This window comes from Mirounga angustirostris, unplaced genomic scaffold (genome assembly GCF_029215605.1).
Source record: "Mirounga angustirostris isolate CCGP_5_RB_7025 unplaced genomic scaffold, mMirAng1.0.hap1 SCAF_5, whole genome shotgun sequence".
Taxonomy (NCBI): domain Eukaryota; kingdom Metazoa; phylum Chordata; class Mammalia; order Carnivora; family Phocidae; genus Mirounga; species Mirounga angustirostris.
In genome coordinates, this window is record NW_026991713.1 from 33,789,392 (window position 1) to 33,813,658 (window position 24,267).

Sequence of the window (24,267 nt, forward strand, 5' to 3'; positions counted from 1 at the left end):
AAAGAGATGTAAATATAAAATCAAATAAGTAAAAATCCTATAGTCCTAAATTGAATTTTAAAATATCAGTATGAACCCAAGGGTAAATTTTTTCTTAAAAATATGTATTTGTGGGCGCCTGGGTGGCTCAGTTGGTTAAGCGACTGCTTTCGGCTCAGGTCATGATCCTGGAGTCCCAGGATCGAGTCCCGCATCAGGCTCCCTGCTCAGCAGGGAGTCTGCTTCTCCCTCTCCCGCTCCCCCCTCTTGTGCTCTTTCTCTCTCTCACTCTCTCTCTCAAATAAATAAATAAAATCTTTAAAAAAAATAAAAAAGGCGCCTGGGTGGCTCAGTTGGTTAAGCGACTGCCTTCGGCTCAGGTCATGATCCTGGAGTCCCAGGATCGAGTCCCACATCAGGCTCCCTGCTCAGCAGGGAGTCTGCTTCTCCCTCTGACCCTCCCCCTTCTCATGCTCTCTCTCTCTTTCTCATTCTCTCTCTCAAATAAATAAATAAATAATCTTTAAAAAATAAAAAAATAAAAAATAAAAAATAAAAAATAAATAAAAAAATTAAAAAAATATGTATTTTGTAAGCTCATCACTACAGTGAAAAAATTTTAAAAACAATGACCATAGCAATAGCAACAACACTCCTAAAATCCTAATGCATTCCTAAAACCCAGACTGGCCTCTAAATATTCCCACTAAAGGAATCAAAGATCTTCAGAGCAATGACTGAGTTTAGACCTGGGGCAAAATGTATACAAAATGAACCTGAAACATCATGGCACATTAAAAAGCAAGGGAAATTTTAAAAACCAATGAACTGTGTCACAAAAGCTTAACTTGAAGCTAACTTGGCCAAACAAGGGACAATTTGAGCATCAATAAGAATGAAACTGCAATGGAATTAAATACATCATATATAAAAATTCATGTGTACATTATGATAGAACATATTATGGTGACCTCTGAAGGATGCTAGGAAAGCTCATTAATCTTAAAATTGGTAAAATGGCATCAAGCATTTAACCTACCTTTCCAGAATGAGCTGTACCTCAAGGTAACTAAATAGTTAAACTAAGTTTCTCTTTACTGACATATTTTAGTTAATAAATGAAGAAATTATATGTAGAGTATCAATATTTTACAAACTGTTAATACACGAATTGATGTAGGCAATGATTATCAATGGTCACTAGTATTCTGAAAAGAGAAGTGACTAGACATTATGTACCTCCTCACTGTAATACATACCACCACTTATGAAGTATTCTTGATAAAAAACTAAACCCAAATCATATGACATTTTAGAACCTACTGTCAGCTGACAGAAAACAAGGGAGCAAGAAATATGTAAGTGATACCATGGGTATGCATCTGGCAAAATTCAGAAAGTAGAAAACTATAGAAGACCTGGTTTCCTTAAAAAATAAATTGCGAGGAAAAAAGAGAGGGGTTACTATATATTTACAAGACTTAACATTTATTTACTTATTTTTTAAGATTTTTATTTATTTATTTAACAGAGATAGAGAGAGAGCACAAGTAGGAAGAGTGGCAGGCAGAGGGAGAAGGAGAAGCGGGCTCTCTGCTGAGCAGGGAGCCCGATGCGGGGCTCAATCCCAGGACCTTGGGATCATGACCTGAGCCGAAGGCAGACACTTAACAACTGAGCCACCCAGGTGCCCCAAGACTTAACATTTAAACTGAAGGCAAAGTAATGACCTTATTTATATTTTGATCAAGAAAAATCTGTAAACAAACATTTATAAAACAAAGAAATTTGAATATTGATATTTGGTGATATTGAAGAATAATTTTCAATTTTTAGATTAGTAATGTATTATAGTTATACTTAAAACAATAGGTCTTATAGAAATTCATACTGAAATATCTATAAAAAATGATATCTGGGATTTATTTCAAAAAATCTGGTGATGAGTAGGGAGAGGTGGGTCGGTTATAAAGAGTTGGTTATAGAAGATATCAAGGTGATGTGCAGACCTAGGGAAAAGAGGGTCTAAAGGGAACACTTTAATCCAGGCCTTCAACAAGGATTGGCTTGCTGTGGTTCACAATGGATCCAACTCCACTCATCAGGGATAGGACTTCTACAAAGCTCTAGAATGCAATACAAAATGTGTGTCTTTCCGGTGTGACATATATGGATACTTCCCTCCTGAATCTGTAATAGGGTCAAGAATTCAAGTTCCAGCCATCTCTATTGGTTTATGAGAAATAATAGTAATATACAATATGTTCAGATACTTCTTCTAGCTTATTTGTTTCTGTCAAGGTTTCAACTTTTCCCCAGTAATCTGTCTACAATTAATTCATCTTTCTCACACATTCAAATTAATTCCCTGGCCAGGCAATCTGGCATCTTTTTTCCTCAACTACTATCAAGTCCCACATCCAGAACATACCAATATAATTTGTTCCCTGTTAAAATCCTTCACACATTTCCAGCCATGTTTGTCCTATATTTTCCAGGTGTTATGGTAGTCCAGTTTCACTACAACTTCTTATTATTCCAGTAATGTGAAATTCTAGGTTCTTTTATTTCTACCATCCTTTATATATAATTTTGTATCAAGAAATATTTACTGAACGAACAAATAAAGGGAAAGACTAAATTTTTGGTTACTATCTTCAATTCAGGCACAGTACCATGAATTTCCACAGACCTTATTTTATGTACTTATTTAGTTTATATTATGTATATTCCACTATATTTAAATATGAGAATTCTATTCTCTTACATATTTACAATGAACCCTATCTATGTCTCAAGGTGTATCCTACATCCTTTATATTAGTTGGGGTAAGCTAAGTACAATAACAAAAATATCCAAAAAGGTATAATATCTCAAAAAACAATAGCTTATTTCTTAATCACCTAACAAACACTGAGAGGCTGAAAAAGACAAGGGGGCAGCACTTTAACATAAAGTGATTCAGGTATCCAGACTTCGCCGACTCTATAATCCCAACAGACAGCTTCGAATGATGCCTCAGAAACTGCCTTCATTTCAACCAACCAGAAAGGATAAAGAGTATGAAGGAATGTCTGTGGCACGTTTAATGAGCCAGATATGGAAGTGGTGCATGTATCTTTCATTCATATTGTATTGACTGGGACTCAGAAAAGGGGCCATGTTAAAGTGCAAGGGAAGGTGGGATATCTAGCCAGGCTGTATGCTTGGAAGAAGAGGAGAATGTGAGGTTTGGCAAGCTGAAAAAAGTATAACAACTGATAACAGTAGGGAGTTTGGTCTACATGATATATTCATTCTTCATGTAGCAGAATAATATTTTGAGATAGTAACTGGGGTTCCTTCTTTTCTTCAGAGTTTGCTTAAATCCATTGTCCTGCCCAGACTCCCACCACCATTCAGGCATCAGTAACACCTTTGCCTATGCATTGCCTTTAGGAGTACAGTTCAGATGAATTAATTCAACTGAAATACTCAATCTAATTCTAATATTCATTAGAACCACAGCAAAGATAATTTTGAAAACTATGGTTTTATCTATTTTTTTTAAAGATTTTATTTATTTGACAGAGAGAGACACAGTGAGAGAGGGAACACGAGCAGGGGGAGTGGGAGAGGGAGAAGCAGGCTTCCAGCAGAGCAGGGAGCCCAATGCAGGGCTCGATCCCAGGACCCTGGGATCACGACCTGAGCTGAAGGCAGACACTTAACGACTGAGCCACCCAGGCGCCCCAGAAAACTATGGCTTTAATAGTGAAAGCCAGCAACTTAATTTTAAGGCTATTCTTCTAGTTGCATATGCCAATGCCTTGGAGGCATCTATGACTCCTCACTCTCTTTCATATAGCACATCCCCATGAACTGGTATCATCAGCTCTACCTTCAAAGGATGTATGCCTCAAAATAAACCAACATATATTCTGGAATGTGATTTTCTTACCACTTCTACTGCAACACTCTGATCCTTGCTACCATTATCCCTTGTCTGAATTACTGCAATAGCTCCTAAATGATTTTTCTGCTTCTACTCCTGCATTCCTACAGTATAATCACAACATAAAGTAAACTTGATCATGTGAGTCCACTGCTCAGATTCCTGTAATATCTTCCCATGTCATTCAGAGTAAAAGCCAAAGTCTTTACCATGACTTATGATTTGTGTCACCCTTCTCCCCTCTATCACTGTCCAGTCATACTGGCTTCTTGCTGCTCTTTAAACACTGCAGTTTGCTCCTAAATCAGATATTCCACGGTCTGGAATGTTCTTCCCCAACATCCAATGGCTTAATCTCTCACTGTAATGTCTCCTTTTCTGGTCTTCCATCTCCATCATATCTGAAATGAAAAACTTTCCCTTGATACTCCTAACCTTTTCCTACTTTATTTTTCCTTTTAAGACTTTCACTATCTAACATACTTATTTACTAACTGCTCATTCCAATAGAATATAAGCTAGTAAGATTTTTGTATCAAGAAATATTTATTGAATGAATGAATAAAGGGAAACACTAAATTTTTGGTTACTATCTTTCAATTCAGGCACAGTACCATGAATTTCCATAGACCTTATTTTATGTACTTATTTAGTTTATATTATATTTATGTATTTATTTAGTTCTGCCTCTTCCATCAGTATGTAAATTCCATGAGGGCAGAGAACTTGTATGGTTTGTTTAGAGTTATGGTTCCTGAGCCCAGAACAGTGCTTGACAAATAATAGGTTCTAAAAAATATTTGACAAATAAATAAATAAAAGGATGAACAGTGATGTTGGAACTTCATTTCAAAATCTGATCTTGGTGAGGGTGAATCATGTCTATTCACTACTCACTTTCTGAATTTTTAATTTGAATTAAAATTAAAATTTTTTAATTTTTTAATTTGAACGTGTATTTGAAGGCCTTTAACAATTATTTTAGTAGATTTTTAAACACATTTCTAAAAAGTGCTATAGATTAGGCCAAGTAAGAGTTGTTATGGCTAATCAAATGTTAGCAGATGTGGCAAATGACATATCTGGGCAGAAGGTTTAAATATGATTGTGTGGGGCGCCTGGGTGGCTCAGTCGTTAAGCGTCTGCCTTCAGCTCAGGTCATGATCCCAGGGTCCTGGGATCGAGTCCCACATCGGGCTCCCTGCTTGGCAGGAAGCCTGCTTCGCCCTCTCCCACTCCGCCTGCTTGTGTTCCTGCTCTCGCTATGTCTCTCTCTGTCAAATAAATAAATAAAATCTTAAAAATAAATAAATAAATAAATAAATATGATTGTGTGATCTCATGATTGATCGTGAGACTAGTATTTCTAAATTATAGACTACTCCTTCAGCCTAGATACTAAGCACAGGCACAGCCAATCTGCAGCCTACAAATCGCCTGAGTAAGAAATAAATCCAGTAGTTTAAACCACTAAGATTTGGCAGTTGTCTGTTATACAGAATAACCCAGTGAAAGATGAGAAATACATCTCTCAGGACTATTTCACCAAAAGATTAAAACTAACCTGAATAAGAATAGCAGCCTTCTCCCTCTGTTCTTGGATATTCACAGTGTTTTCTCTTTTTTCTTTCTTTAAAACAGTTTTATTCTTGATGCAGTAATTTGGCTGGGATATCAGGGGTCCTATTGCAGTAGTACGTAGCCTTGAGGGGAAATGAATATGTCTGCGTACGATGTAACCACGCCAGTATGCCTGGATTACCATAGCTGCCATACTATTAAGAAGAGAAAAGAAAACATGTTTAGTATCCATAAAAACACAGTTGTAGGTGAGAGGTCCTCATAAACTATTTTTGTAAACATGAAATATGTAAGGTATTATTTAAAAATAAGAACTTTTTGGCTTAACTATAGGCACATAAGTAAAAATGGGATGGAAAACCTTCAAATCTGAAGGAGAGAAATGGGCCAGTAACTTAGAGAAAAGAAGCATTCTTATCTGAAGATGAAGGGATGACAAGAAGAATCTGAATAAACAGGACTTGCTAAATTTACCCTAGTTTACTGTGCTTAGCTCATACTCTTTGCCCTAACTGTATTTTCCACGACCTTCTACTTTTCATCAAACCTAATATAAAAGTGCTCAGGTTTAACTATTTCTACAGGTCTTAATTTCTTTATGAAGACTCCCATGTCATGTAAAACTTATATTAAATACATTTCTTTTTTCTGTTTTATTTTTTATTATTATGTTCAATTAGCCAGCATATAGTACATTTCTATGCTTTTCTCTTATTAATCTACCTTTTATGACAGGGATTCCAGCTGAGAACTTAGAAGGATAGAAGTAAAAGCTATTTTTCCTCCCCTACAGAGCAAAAGCAATTGATTAAATAAATTAATGAATTATAAATTAGGAAGTGTTAGAGCCACTTTCAATACATTTTAAAAAATTTTTGCATTAGGGAAGACATATAAGTTTCAGCATATCAAACTTTTTAACATAACTTTCAGAAAAGAAATCACCATTCATACTGACAACTTCCAGAAGAATAAAGACTAGGAAAAACAAGATTAGCTACTGTGATACTCTGCATTCTGCCCTATGCAGCATCTGTTATTACAGGAGAAGCTGAATTTAACCATTTTTAATTTTGTTGGTTTGACACTGAGGCCAAAAGTAAAAAAAGAAAAAAAAAGTTGACAAGCCTAAGTAAAAAGTAATCTTTGCTGGTTCAATAAAAAATTAAAGCCATTAGCTTTTTATTTTTTTTAAAGATTTATTTATTTTATTTTAAAGAGAGAAAGAGGGCATGCAAGCAGGAAGAGGGCCAGAGGGAGAGTGATAAAGGGAGAATCTTCCAGTAGACTCCCCACTAAGCAGGGAGCCAGGCCTATGCAGGGCTAGATCCCAGGACCCCGAGATCATGACCTGAGCCAAAGTCAGGAGTCGGATGCTCAACTAACTGAGCTAGCCAGGCACCAGCCATTAGCTTTTTAAAAGTATTTCATAGTTACCAAACCATAAAACAGACTCTTAACTACAGAGAACAAGCTGAAGGTTGCTAGAGGGGAGGTGGGCAGGGGGATGGGTTAAATGGGTGATGGGGATATAGGAGGGTATTGTTGTGATGAGAACCAGGTAATGTATGGAAGTGTTGAATCACTGTATTATACACCTGAAACTAATATTACACTGTATGTTAACTAACTGGAATTTAAATAAAAGTTGAAAGAAAAAAAATAAAAGTATTTAATAGTTGGAAGGGTTTTATGTGATTAATCTTGAAGAATATTGCCATACTTTATCAGTTGTTATGCCAAAGAAAATTATAGCACATGCATTCAAATCCTTGCATAGATGCTTATTAAGTGAATCAATAAGCAAATGGCACATGAAAAGTATGTTTTAAAAAAATGAAATTACCTGATTATTCAGTGTTTTCTTTATATTATTTTTAGAATAGCAAAGTGTTTTATTTCTTCTTAAAAATTCATTTTAATTGTTTAAAGATTAAAAATCAATGGGGCGCCTGGGTGGCTCAGTCAGTTAAGTGTCTGTCTTCGGCTCAGGTCATAATCCTGGGGTCCTGGGATCGAGCCCATATCAGGATCCCTGCTCAGGGGGGAGTCTGCTTCTCTCTCTCCCTTCTCCCCACCCCCACTCGTGCTCTCTCTCGCTATCTCCCTCAAATAAATAAAATCTTTTTAAAAAAAGAAGGCAGGAAACATAATTTTACGTGTACTCATTTTTTAATAAAATACTAGTCAATTAAATCAGCCTGCTAAAATTCAATAAAATTAATCTGTACTATAATTAATAATTTGTACACACATCATAAAAACATAATTAAGGGAATTACTATGAAATACAAAAGTGATTTAAATCCTTTACCAAATTATCATTTGGTAACATCACCTAAGACTATCCATAAAAAATAAAAGATATACAAATGTAAAAGAAAAACCTTCTATAAATCTTACATTTTGTTACGATGTTCAGTGTTTTGGCAATTCCACAGCAGAGAGCTTGTCATTACTGTTTCCATGAATGGGATTCTTTTGATGGGGATACTGTTTGATTTGCTATCTTCTCTCTTCTGGTCTACTATTTCTTCCTGATTTCTTCCTTCCATATCTTCACATAAGGAGTTGGTTAATGTGGAATGACTAGAGTCAGAGTTCATCCATTTCTCAGAGGTATCTGGTGAGTCCAGTTTATATTTGTTTGCACAAGAGTGAACTCTATTTTGCAGTATGCTATCACTATTTGTAGGGGCCAAATGATTTTGCTGGGCTTCAGATTCTTCAATCTGGGTGATACTTACATTCCCATGTTCATGTGAATATCGGTATTCATTACTAAGTGTTATTAATTTCTTAAAATAATGGCAGAGATTTTCTGCAGCATCCAAGGTGACAAAATTTCTAAACAAACAATGAAGACATTTAATAAGAATTATATCAGCAAATATTAAAATTTGTAGAGGTTTTGGAAATTTCCCTTTTGTGGTTGACATGAAAATTAAGCTTTACTACAACATTCATTAAAACCTTATTTCTGGTTGTTTATATAAAAATTTATCTCATTTCTAACAAAATTTGAAAGTATTTGTTTGGCTAATTTAGATCAGTCAATCCAGACAAAATGTCTGGAAGTTTTAGAACCATTTTTATTCTAGGTATTTTTGGTACAACTGAATGAGAAAAATCCATGCTTTTACTACCATAAACATGAGAAATCATGGCCGCCTAAATTTGGAGAAGTTATTTATGAAACAAAGTTAAAAGTACTTTCTACATTGACTCTTGCCATGCAAAATATTTGTATTGGACTTTTAAACAAAGAACTTATATTATGGGAAAGTTTTTATTCCCATTTTTCTTTGGAAAAATAATCCATTGCAAAGAGAATTCAAATACTTGAAGGCATAAATGATTGTGATCCTTTTGAACAACTGCTGAATTTCTATCTTATTAAGGTTAGGGCTTATGTAATTAATCAGACTTTCTGCTTGCCAAATTTGGGGATCTCAATAGCAAATGTAAAGGACTTTGCACCTGTATGAGCCTTTTTCTTGGCTACATTTTATTTATCTTTCCTTTTTTGTTTTATTTTTAACAATTTACTTATTTCAAATGTATATTTTCTGACTGTATTTAATATATAGCCACAAGCTGCCTTAATTTTTTTTCTGAAACATGGATATAAATAAATATAAAACTTTTAACCATACCATACAAAATGAAAGTTATATTTCCTAAACTGTAGAGATAAACAGTCCTGTGTTCACAAAAGTAATATTAGACATTAGCATAGGCTCCTCCCATGTGTTTTCGATATTTTGTATTTCATTCATTTTGGTGGTTAATAATGCAGAAAAGGCGCAATTTGATATTGGAATATTAAGTGTGTATAACTGGTGTTGAATTCACCACCATTTATTATTAATATAAAATATAGTCTATTTTCCATGATCAATGCCAAAATGAAACACACTGCAATGACAAGAGATTATACAAAGTTATTGAGAAATCTACGTTTCAACATGAGGGATATCAGGGTCACCTTTACACAAAAAACTCTACATTATCACAATATACAAAGAGATATAAATTTAGTTTTTCACAAAGATTTGTAAATAATCTTAGTATTTGTTAAAAGCCAACATTAATTATCTATAACAACTGGAATTATTTTTAAAGCTGTAAGATTTGTTTTTAAACTGAATAGACTACATTAAAAAAACATTTAAATAGAAAACAAATCTTATATAGATGAGCATGTATGAATATGCGAAGAGCAATATTAAGGATTATAATTTAATGATCAAGTTTAGGTATTTGGAAGCACATATTATAGTTATAATTCAGTTATAATGAAGAGTCACCATTAAGTGAAATATGAAATTGCTGTCCTTTTTCATCTGTGCTTTCTGGAGCAATGCAAATTAGAAAATACAGTTATAGAAAGATCAATTATAATTCATTCATACTAACACACTCCTAACTTGGGATGGGGAATGGGAAGTTCTCTTTCTTTTATATCTGATTAGGTCTCTACTCTTAGCTTCTGTTCCTCTGAATATGTGCACGTGTTGACTGTTTTTCTCTACCGTGCTCTCCTAATATTTAATATATAAATGTGATACATGTACAATATATCTTAATATATAATTAATGCTATACTTATTATAAAACTTGCCTTGCTCCATTGTAATTGTTTATCTAATTTTCTCTTATGTTAATCTGTGAATTAAGGATAATGTGTAATACTTAGCTTATTTGTATGTCTTGCCTACAATAATTGTCAAATTTTTGACTGATTAATTGAATGACTGAATGGATGTTTGATTCTTGTCTTGAAGCTATCCTCATGATTTCACTTATTTTATCTAACACTTTAGCATTTAAATTATATTTTAAATTATGTTTTTAAGGGAGAATATCCCTAAAACACACAGCCCTAATCCAAAAAAAAGTATCACTGTATTAATCAAAGTATTTTTAAATTATATACATAGATTGAATTATTTCTTTAAATTATGACAAGGGGAAGTGAACAGTCTTACCCTTTTCCAGTAATATAACTTTCAATTAGTGAGTTGAATTCTTGAATCTGGGACTGACAAAGTACCACAAAACGTCCTAATTCTGGTTCATAGTATTCTTCAGTGTGCCGTTCTGAATAAGAGTTTAGCATTTCGCCATTGAGGATTCTTAGAGCTGGTAACACTTTAAGTAGAGAATGCCTATTGAAAGCAGGAAAAAATTTAATAATCTTGAAAAGGAGAGTTTATATTTAAAATAACCATATACCTATTACTTAAACAATATAAGCACAGAGTATATCTCAGAAAATGCTATTGACTTTATACAGAAAATTATACTGTTAAATTTCCTAAAAAATTTTATGGTATCATGTCATGTACAAAGTTAGGTTTTAGAGACTTGACAAAAAATTTAACCATTTTCTTCTATAACACAAATGGGAAATTTAAGCAGCTGGAAACTTGGGCTGGGAGTAAATGAAAGGCTACACTATATAAAGAATAATATCAGATACACTCTTTTAAAAAGAAGATAATATAATAATCTTACTGAAATTTGATGTTTATTTCAGAAGTAGAGATAAATTCCGATTGTTTCTCTTGGTAAAACATACTTCAGAATAGGACTAAAACAAGACCAGTAAGAGATCACCCTGTTTATCATGATCTGAAAAACATAAACTTATATTTCTTCCTGAATCTTGCTAAAAATTATAATAATAAAAATCTTGGAGGTATGAGCAAAAGTCTGTATCAATTTAAAAGCCTAATTCTGTGAAAAACCAAGTCAGATAGCAAGAGCTGTCCACCAAACCTAGCCATTTATAAGTACTTGCCAAACCTTTCACAGGGATACTGTGGGCCTCTTTTACAAGGCCACTAATGATTACAGGGGTAAAATGGACTTCTTAAATGAATAAAACCTCTTAGTTAAAAACTAACATTTCCTATGAGTAAAAGTACAAACTGATGAAAGATATCAAAGAAGTAAATAAATGGAAAGGTTTCCAATGAAGATATCTTTATAGAGATTATAAGTTCAATATTGTCAAGAAATCAATTCTTCTCAACTTGATCTATAGACTCAATGCAATCCCACTAAAAATACCAGTAAGGTAATTTTGTGTATATCAACAGACTGATCCTAAAGTTTATTAAAAGAGGCAAAAAACAAAAAAACAGAATAGTCAATTCTATATTGAAAAAAAGAACAAAGTTGGAAGACTAACACTTTGACTTCAAGACTTACAATGAAGCCACAGTAATCAAGACAGTATGGTATTGACAAAAGAATAGACAAATATATCAGTGGAACAGAAGAGAGAGCCCAGAAGTAGATCCCCATAAATAGAATCAACTAATCTTTGACAAAAAAGCAAAGGCAATACAATGGAGCACAGATAAATGATGCTGGGGCAATTAGACATCTACACGCAAAAAAAAAAAAAAAAAAAAAAAATGAATCTAGACACAGACTTTGTACTCTTCACAAAATCTAACTCAAAATGGGTCACAGACCTAAATGTAAAATGCAAAACTATAAAACTCCCAGAAGATAACACAGGAGAAAATCTAGATGATACTGGGTGTAATGATGACTTTTTAGATATAAGACCTAAGACACAATTCATGAAAGAAATAATTGATAAGCTGGATTTCATTAAACTTAAAAACTTCTGCTCTGGGAAAGACAAAGTCAAGAGAATGTGAAGACAAGCAACATACTGGGAAAAAATATCTGATAAAGGGTTGTTATCCAAAAATATAAAAAGAAATTTTAAAACTCAACAATGAGAGGGGTGTCTGGGTGGCTCAGTTGGTTAAGCATCTGCCTTCAACTCAGGTCATGATCTCAGGGACATGGGATCAAGCCCCATGTCAGGCTCTCTGCTCACCAGGAGTCTGCTTCTCCCTCTCCCTCTGTGTGTTCTCTCTCCCTCCCTCTCTCTCTCTCAAATAAATAAATAAAATTTTTAAAAACCCAATAAGAAAATAAACATACCAATTAAAAAATGGGCCAAAAACCTTGACACCTCACCAAAGAAGATATACAGATGGCAAGTAAGCATATGAAAGATGTTCAACATCATTTGTCATTAGAGAATTGTAAATTAAAACAAGATAATAAATAATAAAATAAAATAATAAGATACTATTATCTACCTATTAGAACATCCAATCCAAAATGCTGACACCACCAAATGCTGGTGAAGATGTGAAGAAGCAGAAACTCTCATTCACTGCTGGTGGAAATGCAGAACCAGTGTAGTTACTTTGGAAGACAGTTTGGTGGTTTCTTACAAAAGTAAACATATTTTTACTATAATACAGCAATGTGCTCCTTGGATTTACCCAAATTAATTAAAAACTATGCACCAAAATCTCCACACAGACATTTATTGCTTTATTTGCAATTTCAAAACCCAGAAACAATCAAGATGTCCTGCAGTAGGTAAAAGGATAAATAAGCTGTTACATCCATACAAAGGAATATTATTTAGCACTAAAAAGAAATGAACTATCAAGCCATGAATAGACATGGAGGAATCTTAGATGCATATTACTAAGTGAAAGAAGACAATCTGATAGGGACACATGTTGTACAATTCCAACTATGTGAAATTCTTGAAAGAAGCAAAACTATGGAGACAGTAAAAAGATCAGTGGTTGCCAGGGATTAAGGTGGAGGGTGGGATGAACAGGCAAAGCACATAGCATTTTTAGGGCAGTAAAACTATTCTATATAATACTACTACATAGTGGATACATGTCATTACACATTTGTCAAAACCCATAGAATACATGACACCAAGAGTAAACACTAATGGAAAGTATGGACTTCAGGTGATCATGATGTGTTGATGCAGGTTCATCAATTATAATAAATATACCAATTTGGTGCAGGATGTTGATAGTGGGGGAGGTTGTCCATGTGTGGGGACAGGGTGTATATGGGTATTCTCTATATTTTTTGCTTAATTTTGCTAACTTGACCTTCTCTAAAAAATAAAGTATTTTAGGGGTGCCTGGGTGGCTCAGTCAGTTAAGTGTCTGCCTTCAGCTTGGTCATGATCCCAGAGTCCTGGGATCAAGCTCTGTAGTTCAAGGACAAGATCCCCTGCTCAGCAGGGATCCTGCTTCTCCCTCCTCTGTTGCCTGCTACTCCCCCTACTTGTGCTTCCTCTCTCTCTCTGTGTCAAATAAATAAATAAAATCTTTTAAAAAACAGTTTTTTAATTAAAAAGCAAAACAAAACAAACTTACAGTTCCTAAAAACTAAATGAAGGATGGCAAGGTAAGATTACTAAAATGCTAAAATTTAAGAAGGAAAACCCCAGTCAGTTATTTCCTCTACCTAGATGGTATAGTCAGGGTGGACATATCCATTTATATAAACACAGTTGTAAAATATAATTTTATATCTTTATATAAATAATTTATATATAATTTACATTTTATATATTTATGTATAATTTATATATAAATGAAGGAAGTGGTCCATTAAGGCACAAATTCCAAAGGCCAACTAAAGTCATAACACATTGCTATATATAGTTATGATCTTGATAGTGTTTAATAAAAGACGATCACAAGGAAGGTATCAATACATCTCCTTAAATTAAAGCAAAAAAAGAGAAGAAAAACACCAGTTTTTCATTTACTGGGGACACATGATTAATTTCCCACCCTCACCTCCCTTTACTCTCCGAGAAATAATACCTTTTTTTCTTACAGATATTTAAGTATGGAAAGAGGGAACACAAATAGATTTTGTTCTTCAAGATAATTATCAGATGTTTTACAATGTTAAAGAGTTTAAGCTAGTTAAGAAAACTTGGGTCCATCACTTCTCGGCCTTTTGACTAAGATCAAGTGAAAATCTGGGTCTATATATTTTGAACCTTTTTAAGGGTTTTTTTTAGGCTTGAAGCTACCAATATTTCTCTTATCATAAACTACCACACCTACCACAAAGGGTTAAATAAGTGGCATATATTATATATATATTATATATATTTGATTCATTTTAAGATGTGGTTCAAAAGCAGAATGCTAATTAAGATGATAGCTATTTATCACAGAGGTAATGAAGTAATCAGAGGTAATCACACAGGTATAATATTAAATATAACATAAAATCTTTGACTGAAGCTATCACCAATGCAAGGAAAGGTTAATCTCTGAAATTGAAGCTGATAATAATTAAAATATAATGGAGAGATTAACTATCCATACTCTATCCTATCAAATTATTTATTACATTACTAATGAAGTTACATTGCATTCTGAATCTCCCTCAAAGTACCCAGTCAAGTTTTCTAAGACATGACTATAATGTCAAACTTATTTATAGCTATAAAATGCTAGGTATGAAGTAAAGATGAAGTAAAGATGCTTTTGAAATGTGATAATAAAGGGTATTAAAAATTAAAACTGTATAGGTGTTCGTAACAGCTTAAAAAAATGCTCTAATCCTATTAGTGATCTTACTTCCTTAGATCGTATCTCCTAAAATACAGAAAAGCAAACATAAGCCTTCAATAACTTGATGGAACTAGTCCTAGACAATAACTAACAGTTCTAATTCTTTGTGTACCAAACAGATTTCTGTCTGATATCTTGGTCTCCAGAGTGGACCCAGCCAGCAGAAGGAATGAGGTATGCTAATAGCAGGCTTTGGTCTTTGAATAGGTCTATCTTACAAGGAAAATTCAATAAGGCAAATTTTCTTTTTTTTTTTTCTTTTTTTTTTCTTTTTTTTTATTCTTATGGATAAGGCAGATTTTCTTATTGTAAATTGGATTTCTTAAGAGTTAGGTAAAGCTAATTTGTTTATTTCTATTGTACAGTCATTTCTGGTTAAACAGTAACAGTAAGCTGTTGGACCTATAAAACTTTTCAACAGGATCCTGGACCTTCAGTGATAGTGCAGATAAAGTAACACTAAGACCCTCTTGAACAGCCATCTTTCAGGTCTCATTTTGTCTAATTAAGGAGGTGTCAACAAAAGGAAGAAAATACTCATGCTGTTATCATGAGAGCCACAGGGTCTCAAACATCTATTTTTTGTCTTAGTCACTCTACAAATCCACTGGAATGGGAATTCAAGGCTAGATCCCTCTGTGTGTCTTCAACCCGGCAGGGCAGTGTCTCTGAAAAGGCTGTCCTTGAACTACTGTATTAGTAGTACATGGGATACTTTTTTAGATTCAGTTAACGCCCAAAGACCTCTGTTGGTGCGTTCTGGGGAATTTGCATTTTTAAAATATAGCCTTTCTTATGTACCTTAAAGAATTAAGAACCACTGCCTTGGAAGGAAAATAGACTATAACGAGTTGTGCTAAAATCAGAGATGCTCAGGGCCCTGGGTGGCTCAGGTGGTTAAGGTTAAGCATCTGACTTGGTTTGGCTCAGGTCAGGTCATGGTCTGAGACTGAGCCCCACATCAGTCTCTGCACTCGGCAGGAGTCTGCTTCCCCTCTGCCTTTCCCACTGTCCCGCCAACCCTTCCTTTCATGTGCATGTATGCGCATGTTTTTTCTCTCTCTCTCAAATAAATAAATAAATCTTAGAAAAAAAATAAAATCAGAGATGCTCCAGGTTAAACTTAAAAGAAAAAAAAAAAAACCTCTGAAGTTCTAATCATTCATAATTGTCTGAAATTTTCCAGAAAAATATAGCTTACTTGAAAACTTGTAGCATGTCCTATATGTCAGAGAATTTGCTAAAATAAGAGATATTGTGGGCCTGGACAGTTATATTCCAATGATTTGTTTACTGATTAACATTGCCATTGGTTTTGCGTAAATGATATGAAGGTTTCTTAGAAACGTATTCTTGTAACACTGAAGTTACAGAGTACATATCACATATACAGAGAAACAAGCTTTCTATTCAGAAATAATCGGTGACAAAATGAAGAGCTATTTTAACTAAATAACCTAATATAATCTTAGAAGTAAAAATATAAGAATTTGCTCTATCAGATTAATGGAAAGATCAATATTTTACTACCAGCAAGCATATTGTATTTAATACAACAACTGTTTATTCTCTGGACAACTAAAATAATGAAAAATAAGGGAATCCAAAGGCAATATAGGACATTAGTTTGTTTCTAGATATTGCAAACGGCATTATGTGGAAGCTGTTTGGATGTTAACTAACCAGATCAGCAAGGGGAAAAATGATAATTTTGTCATCAAATACTATATTTTGGATATGGTTATTGATATAGATATTATGTACAATATTATAACTACAGGAAATAATTATGGAGAATGTGGATCAACAGGGCTTGGATTTTCACACTGAAAATATTTGATATTATAATTCATCACCTTTATATATAAAAAAGTGTTCCCAAACAGTTTGAGTCAGAATATTTGAAACTTCTTTGGATATAAAAATTTAGCTTGTTTGGATCTTCAAGACTATGACAATATCTTGAAATTTGTCATTTATATGATAAATATCAACATTAGATTTGGTGTTTTATGTTAAGCATTGTTTCTTATTTTTTTTTAAGGAATAGTTCTCAGATCTGTATAAATTAGTAGTGCAATGGGTTGGCCTTAAGTTTAAATGCAGCCTTATAAGAGTCTATGATGAATATATTAGAAAGTGCTGTAACAAGTTGATTCATATTGGAAATGAAGTATAAGAATACTGTGAGATCTCAACATTAGTTTTTCCAGCTGGGCTCCTCCTAGCCAAGGGCTGAATCAATATTTCATTTAGTGAAAACTTCCTGGTGAATATTCTGTCACTTAAGAGACTCTATTCATCACTAATGAATAAAACACATTTCCAAAGGAGATTCCAAACTGAGTCTGTAGATTAAGTTTTAAAAAGAGATTTTTTTAGTACATCAGTTTTGTCCATGTTATCACTGGCCAGACATGAAAGTAAGAAGCCAATTGGGAAAATCTATAACTAATCCTTTTGTTGGTATCAAGGGGTTATGTAAAGTTCATTGGAACACACTGCTTAAAGTTTTACTTGATCCTTTCATTAACAAATCCATATTTTATAGATTACTAGATTTTAAACCCTTTAGATAACTGAATCTCTTCTTGAAATCATGAAAGCTGTATTAGGCCAACTGATCTAAGTGAAATTTGATAAGCAAAATTTTCAAGTTGGTATGAGTCTAGTCCAATAAAGTTCATTTAAACATAAAAATTATAATAGCTAAATAATTGTACATGTTTATAATATAAGTACTACCTTTTTCTTTGAATATTGTTTCTAACTAAATATTTTCTTTAAAACTGTAAAGTATCTATACTTAGTAAGTATTGTATATATTAGTATTGCACTAAGTATATATATTTAGGAGTATAGTAGTAGTAAAATGTGAATATTTATCTTTATATATTTAAATAGATTTATTATTAATATATTTCACTATAAGTCTATTTGATTCAACAAAGTAAGTATTTATTCTTCATGCAAAAAACGTAAATAAATTCAAAGATTATTCAGGATATAGGTTTGTTTCTAGTTATTGCAACTGGCAACATGGCAGCTATTTAAATGGAAACTGATATCAAATCAGCTAGAGAATTCATGTCTTATTTGCCCAACGCCTAATAGGAAAACCATGGCCCCCAAAGAGCTTTCTCTGAATAATGGACACAACCACCTATTTTTGTTTGTCATCATAAATTTGGTCTATATAGCTACCAAGGAAAATAAAGATATCTACCTAAAAACAACACATCAGGGATTTTCATTATAAATAATATCACCCGCCAAGCAGCGCCTTTTGGACATAGTTATACCTACTTTTTGTATGGGAAGTTTCACTCTAAGGTTTCCTTTCTAAAAATGAGGACCCAAAGGGGCACCTGGGTAGTTTAGTTGGCTAAGCATCTGACTCGGTCAGCATCTGACTTGGCTAAGCAGTCAGCTCAGTCATGATCTCAGGGTCCTGGGATCGAGTCCCAAGTTGGGCTCGGTGCTCAGTGTGGAGTCTGCTTGACCCTCTCCCTCTGCTCCTTCCCCAGCTCGAGAGTTCTCTCTCTCTCTCTCTTGCTCTCACTCTCTCTCTCAAATAAATAAAATCTTAAAAAAATAAAATAATAAAAATAAATGAAAATGAGGAGGCCCAAACCTTGGGATTAGGGTTTTAAACCCCAATGTAAGAAAAGCACAGCCCCAGAACTTGAGCTAGTACATCTAGATGGGGATCTTCACTACTTCAATTCCAAATGAAAGAGTCCTTTTCCCAGCTGGCAAGAGGTCTAGAAACATATTTAGGGGGTCCTTTCATATATATACACAAATTCTTTAAATAGCTGCAATGTCTGATCTCCTTATAAGTTGATATTAACTAATAGTTGGTATTCCTATAACAATTTGTCCTAAGATCAGTTTTTCAGGAAACATGAGGAACCTGACAAATATCATGGTTCCCTAAAAGTCTAAGAACTCCAGCTATAGAACTGACACTGATAATTACTGCAAATCAATAATAAGATCAATCATCAATTTATAGGTAATAATACTTTCAATCACTAAAGAAAAATTTTAAAAATTCAATAGAAAAATTAGAGGGCCTGAAACATGCATTTTTTTTCAAGCTTTTACACATTATAGTGTAAAATTCTGTAATGTATTCCTTCAACAAGTAATTTTGGTCATCTATGACATATATATACATATATATCATATATATACATATCCTATACACACACACACACATATATATAGTCTATAAAGTTACCTAGGAAAATAAAAATATCTGTGTAAAAATAATCCATTAGATATTTTCATTATCAATAATATCACCTGCCAAGCAGAGCCTTTTAGACATAATTACTCTTCTTTATGTATGGGAATTTTCACTCTAAGATCACTTTTCTAGTTCTAAACTAGAAAGATCTATACAATAGTCTGGGACCACTTCCACTACTTAATTTTACCCCTTTTTTAATGCCTGGACTCTCTAATAGCATTTAATTTGGCCACTTTCCCTAATCCCTTATCACTTTGCTGTTGAAAAAAAAATCTTCCCCAAACACTATTTTCCTTTTCATACAGCTATTCAAAATTTCCCTATAGCTCCTTAAAAATAATGGCTAACATCTGCCAACTGTGGTATATGCTAGGTACTACTATAAAATGCTTTTATGCAGCAACATATTTAGTCCTCACAAAGACTATTGGCGTACTCTGGTGCCCATGTTCTTCTCTACATTTTCCGGCCTCTTTTGCAGTTAGTTTGGCCTTATGACTGGCTACAGCCAGTAGAATATGAGAGAAGTGATCAATGCCACTTTTGAGATGAGAGTGGTGAAATGTCAGTTGTTCTTTCTCTGTGGTCTCTTCCCCTCCCTCGCCAGAATCTACTACCTAAAAAAGTCAGATTACATCGAAGTTGCATGACACAGAGCCACAAAAGGGAAGTATCCTGAGTTTCTGAGTCTGCTTAGATTAGACAGGCCGAACTCACATCAGACACAATATAGACAAAAAATAAGCTTCTATTGTACTAAACCACATAGATTTCTGGGTTCGTTGTTGTGTGGTACAACCTATTACCTTAATGGGTAAGGCCTGAGGGAGCTACTGTTATTATATCCATTCTATAGATGAAGATGCTGAGATACAGCTAGATTAAGTAATTTGTGCAAGGCAAACAGCTAGAAAGTGATGGAACTAGACATGCACCTGAGCAGTTTACTCACAAGGCCTATACATACATCTAGTATGCTATAGGCTCTCTCCATGACCACTGGATAAAGGAGACTTTTTTACTCTAGCATACAAGGCCCTTTACAATCTGGCAGCAATATATCATATGCAACAGTAAAGCAAAGTATTTAAATTCCAGGCTTTAGAACTCTAATCCCTTCCCTGACAATTACATCACAACTGGGCAAATCACAAGGAATCCAAGCCTCAGTTAGTACCTCTGTAAAATCAGAATGATAATTACAGAACCCAACTCAGAGTTGCTGTGGAGTAATACGTATAGATAGTAAGTCATTATCTGACCCACCGTAAATGCACGCACTTGATTTCTTATTTCTTTCCAAAGGTATTTCCCACTCTTACCTACTTTACACCTGAATAGACCAGAGCCTAAACTTGTCTTTCACATTCCCTCCTTTTCATCAATATTTCCTCCATCAGAAGTGCTTTTTTTTTCTTTTAACTTGATTTTAAATCTTATCAAACTTTTGAGATTTAACCCAAAGTTTGCCTCTTCAGTAAATGTATTTTTTTCCTGGTCACACTAAATTAAGGTGGGATTTCTAAAGTATATCAGTTGCCTACAATAGTCATCTGACACTGGTATTAGGTACTAAAATCTAAGAGTTAAAGAGCACAAACTGAAGCTGGATTGCATGGGTTTGAATTCTGGCTCTTCCACTAGTTAGCTGTGTAACCTTGGCATGTTTTTTAGCCTTTATATGACTCTGTTTCCCCACCTGTAAAATGGGGATACTAGCTAACTATTTTATTAGGCATATTATAAATATTAAATGAGAACAATGCTGGGCACAAAGTAAACACTATGACAGTGTTTGCTATCACTATTAGTTTTCATGGCTATCATTCTTTGCCTACATTTTTATCCCTACCAAGATTATAAACATGGTTTGAAATCATGGAGTGCATTGAATTTCCTGTATAGTGTCCAAATTTTGGGACATTGGCTAGATATAGTAGGCATACAATAAATATTTGGTGATTTAATAAGAGCCCACAGTGTGCTTAGCCTTGACATGGAAAATAGTAGATTTCTGAATGTTTACCATGTTCCAGGAATTGTGCCCAACAAAATATGTGTATTATCCCATTCAATTATCATAACTACCCCATAAGAGAGGTACTATTATTATCTTCATTTTACCGTTGAGGATTCAGAGACATAGGAAAGTTGTTATCTGCCCAGGATCGCACAGTATGGGGCAGGAAAAGGATGTCCTTGTTTAAAATCACAGTGATTTCCACACTTTAGTGTGCATCAAATCATTCAAAGGCCTTCCTGAAACACAGATTACTAAACATCATCCCCTAGTGTCTGATTAAATGAGTACGGACAGTGTCCAAGATTTTGCATTTCTAACAAGTGTTCAAGTGATGATGAAGTTGCTTGTCTAGGGATACACCTTTGAAAACCACTTCACTGGGTGATAGTCTTTCCTTTATACTACACAGCTTAAATTGCACCTGGAAACAGATGTTCCTAAGGTAGAAATTGACAAGTTCTATTCTAAAACATGTAAAAACATACCAGGTTTCCCTAAAAAATAGTGTAACTTTAGAAATTTATGTGGAAATTGAGCTTTAAAGAAAATAGAAAAACAGATTTTCTGGCAAAGATAATAACTCTTCTGTGATACACACGCTATCAACAAGTAGCAAATTACACAGGTGTTTGACTTGGTATAAAAATGCTATTTTCTTAATGAAAAACCAATAAACAAATTCAGAAAATCAATACTTGTGGAAAGAGAGTGTCAAAGGTTTGCAATGGCATCAGAGAAGGGAGGGAAATAGACTACTTTCTATACTGTCTTATCTTGTTCTACAAGTGGATTAAGTCAGATATAGGAATTTTTAAACATGACCAGATCATTGGTTCTACTGTAAGATACATTCCTTTGGAAATCATCAGAACCAGGATCTTCCTGGCTATGGCCACACATCACAGAAAAACCAAATCAGGACAAAGAATCAATTGCTTCTTCCCTAGGATCAGATGTCACAACAACTTTCTTTTCAATTATGTGTCCTTCCTTGTCTATATTTTATTCATAAATGTTATATTTTCACTACCTGATCAAATTGATAAGATTTATAGATTTGATCCAAACTCTGAGGATCCTGAAACAGGTTTTCTTACCTGAATTTCAGTATACATTTGCCTTTATTTGTACTTAGTGTGTTGTCAAACTTATCTTGCTAAATTAGGCTATAAACCCTGTCTATTCTTGGCTTGTTCTGTCTTGATGTGCCCATGAGTTAATATGATACATATGTCAAATGTATAATAAATCATGTTAAATTGTCTTACAAATGGATGCTGCTAGACATAAAAAGAGACAAGAGTTTAGATCAGAATCATCAGCAGTACTAGAAAAGTGGACATATGCAAAGTCTTTCAGAATTCTGGGATTTAATTCACCTGGACCTGGGTAAATGGGTAATGATCTGAGGATGTATAAAAGAAAATGACTTAAGGCCAAGGGAAAGAACCAGGGGGAAGCAAAGGTAGAGAAATTACAGGAACCCATATGGGGCTGGGAATAATTCTTATCAGCCAAAGTTGAAAGGATATACATAAGAGGCACCAGAGAGTCAGTTCCATAGCAGAAAAGCTAAACTGGCACTAGTCTAAAGATTTCTTTGAGACTTCCCTAACAGAACTTAAAAGCAAGCTTTAAAAGCATCTCACTAATTTCAAGTAACTTAGCTGCTGTACATCAGAAACAAAATAGATGTTGCCTAAAGAAAAAGAACAAAAATAAGAAATCAACAGTATAAAATTTAAGATGTCCAGAATACAATCACAATTGACCAAGCATGCAAGAAGCAGGGCAATATGACCCAGAATTGGGGGGGGGGGGGGAATCAACAAAAATAGACCCCCAAATGATATAGATGATGAAACTAGCAGAGAAGGATTTTGGAATAGCTATTATAAATATTTTTCATATGTTAAAGATGATTCAGGAAACCATGAGCATGATTAGGAGAGAAATCGCAAATATTAAAAAAAAATAAATGAAACTTCTAGAGATGAAAAACACAGTATCTGAACTCTGAACTGATTAATTCTGGATGGGATTAACATCAAAATAGGTATGTAAGAAGAAAATATCAGAAAACTTGAAGATAAAGCAATAACTATTAAGAGTGAATTACAGGCAGAAAAAAAGTGTAATATATAAGAACAGAGCAATAGCAACTTCTAGAATATATCAAGTGATCTGATATTGGTGAAATTGGCATCCTAGTAGAACAAGATAGGAAGGAGGCAGAAAAAATACGTGAAAAAATAATGGGCAAAAAAATTCTAAATTTTATGGAAACTACAAATTCATCAGATTCAAGAGGTTCAACAGATATTAAGAAGAGTAAATCTACATAAAACCACAGCAAAACACATTATAATCAAATTGCTGAAAACCACTGATAAAGAGAATATATTAGAAGTCTCCAAAGAGAATGTTGGCAGATTTCATCAGAAACAATAAAGGCCATCAAAGAGTGGAGAGACATTTTTAAAGTCTAAGGGTGGCAACTGACTGCAAAGGGGCATGAGATAATTTTTTTAAGGTAGTAAAAATGTTTAATATCTTAATTGTGGTGGTTTTATACCATATTCATACTCATAAATAAAACTGATAAAGTTTACTGTATGAAAATTATCTCAAAAAAAGCTCTTCATGAAAAAAGATGCTGGTCAATTTGGGGGGAAATGGTGTTAGCATAGTATGAGAATTTCAGATTAGAAACACTTTTTTAAAGAAGAAAATTCATTCTAAAAAAATTACAAAATATTTTTCTTCTATTACATCTAGGTACTGCAATATTTCAAAGAGAAGCATGGATTCACATAGGTTTATAAGTCATACTTTAATAGACACCAACAAACTCCAAGTTACCATTATACTAAAATTGTCACATAATCAATGGTATGGATCAAAATAATCATTTTAAATTTGCATTAGTTCATACATGTGCAAAAAATTATTTTACGTTTAAGATATTTTTAAAACTAATATTATAAAAATTTCTTGTTTTGAGTAACTTTTAAATTATTTTATTAACTTTTCCCA

General features: G+C 33.7%; 1 protein-coding gene across 1 annotated transcript in view; it reads right to left on the reverse strand.

Moving 5' to 3' along the window:
• Positions 1-24,267, reverse strand: part of LRRIQ1 (leucine rich repeats and IQ motif containing 1) — a 202,637-nt gene that overhangs the window by 102,977 nt on the left and 75,393 nt on the right. Inside the window, 3 exon segments of the mRNA XM_064590239.1 lie at positions 5,479-5,689; positions 7,899-8,342; positions 10,487-10,666. Coding sequence (XP_064446309.1) covers positions 5,479-5,689; positions 7,899-8,342; positions 10,487-10,666 — 835 coding nt within the window.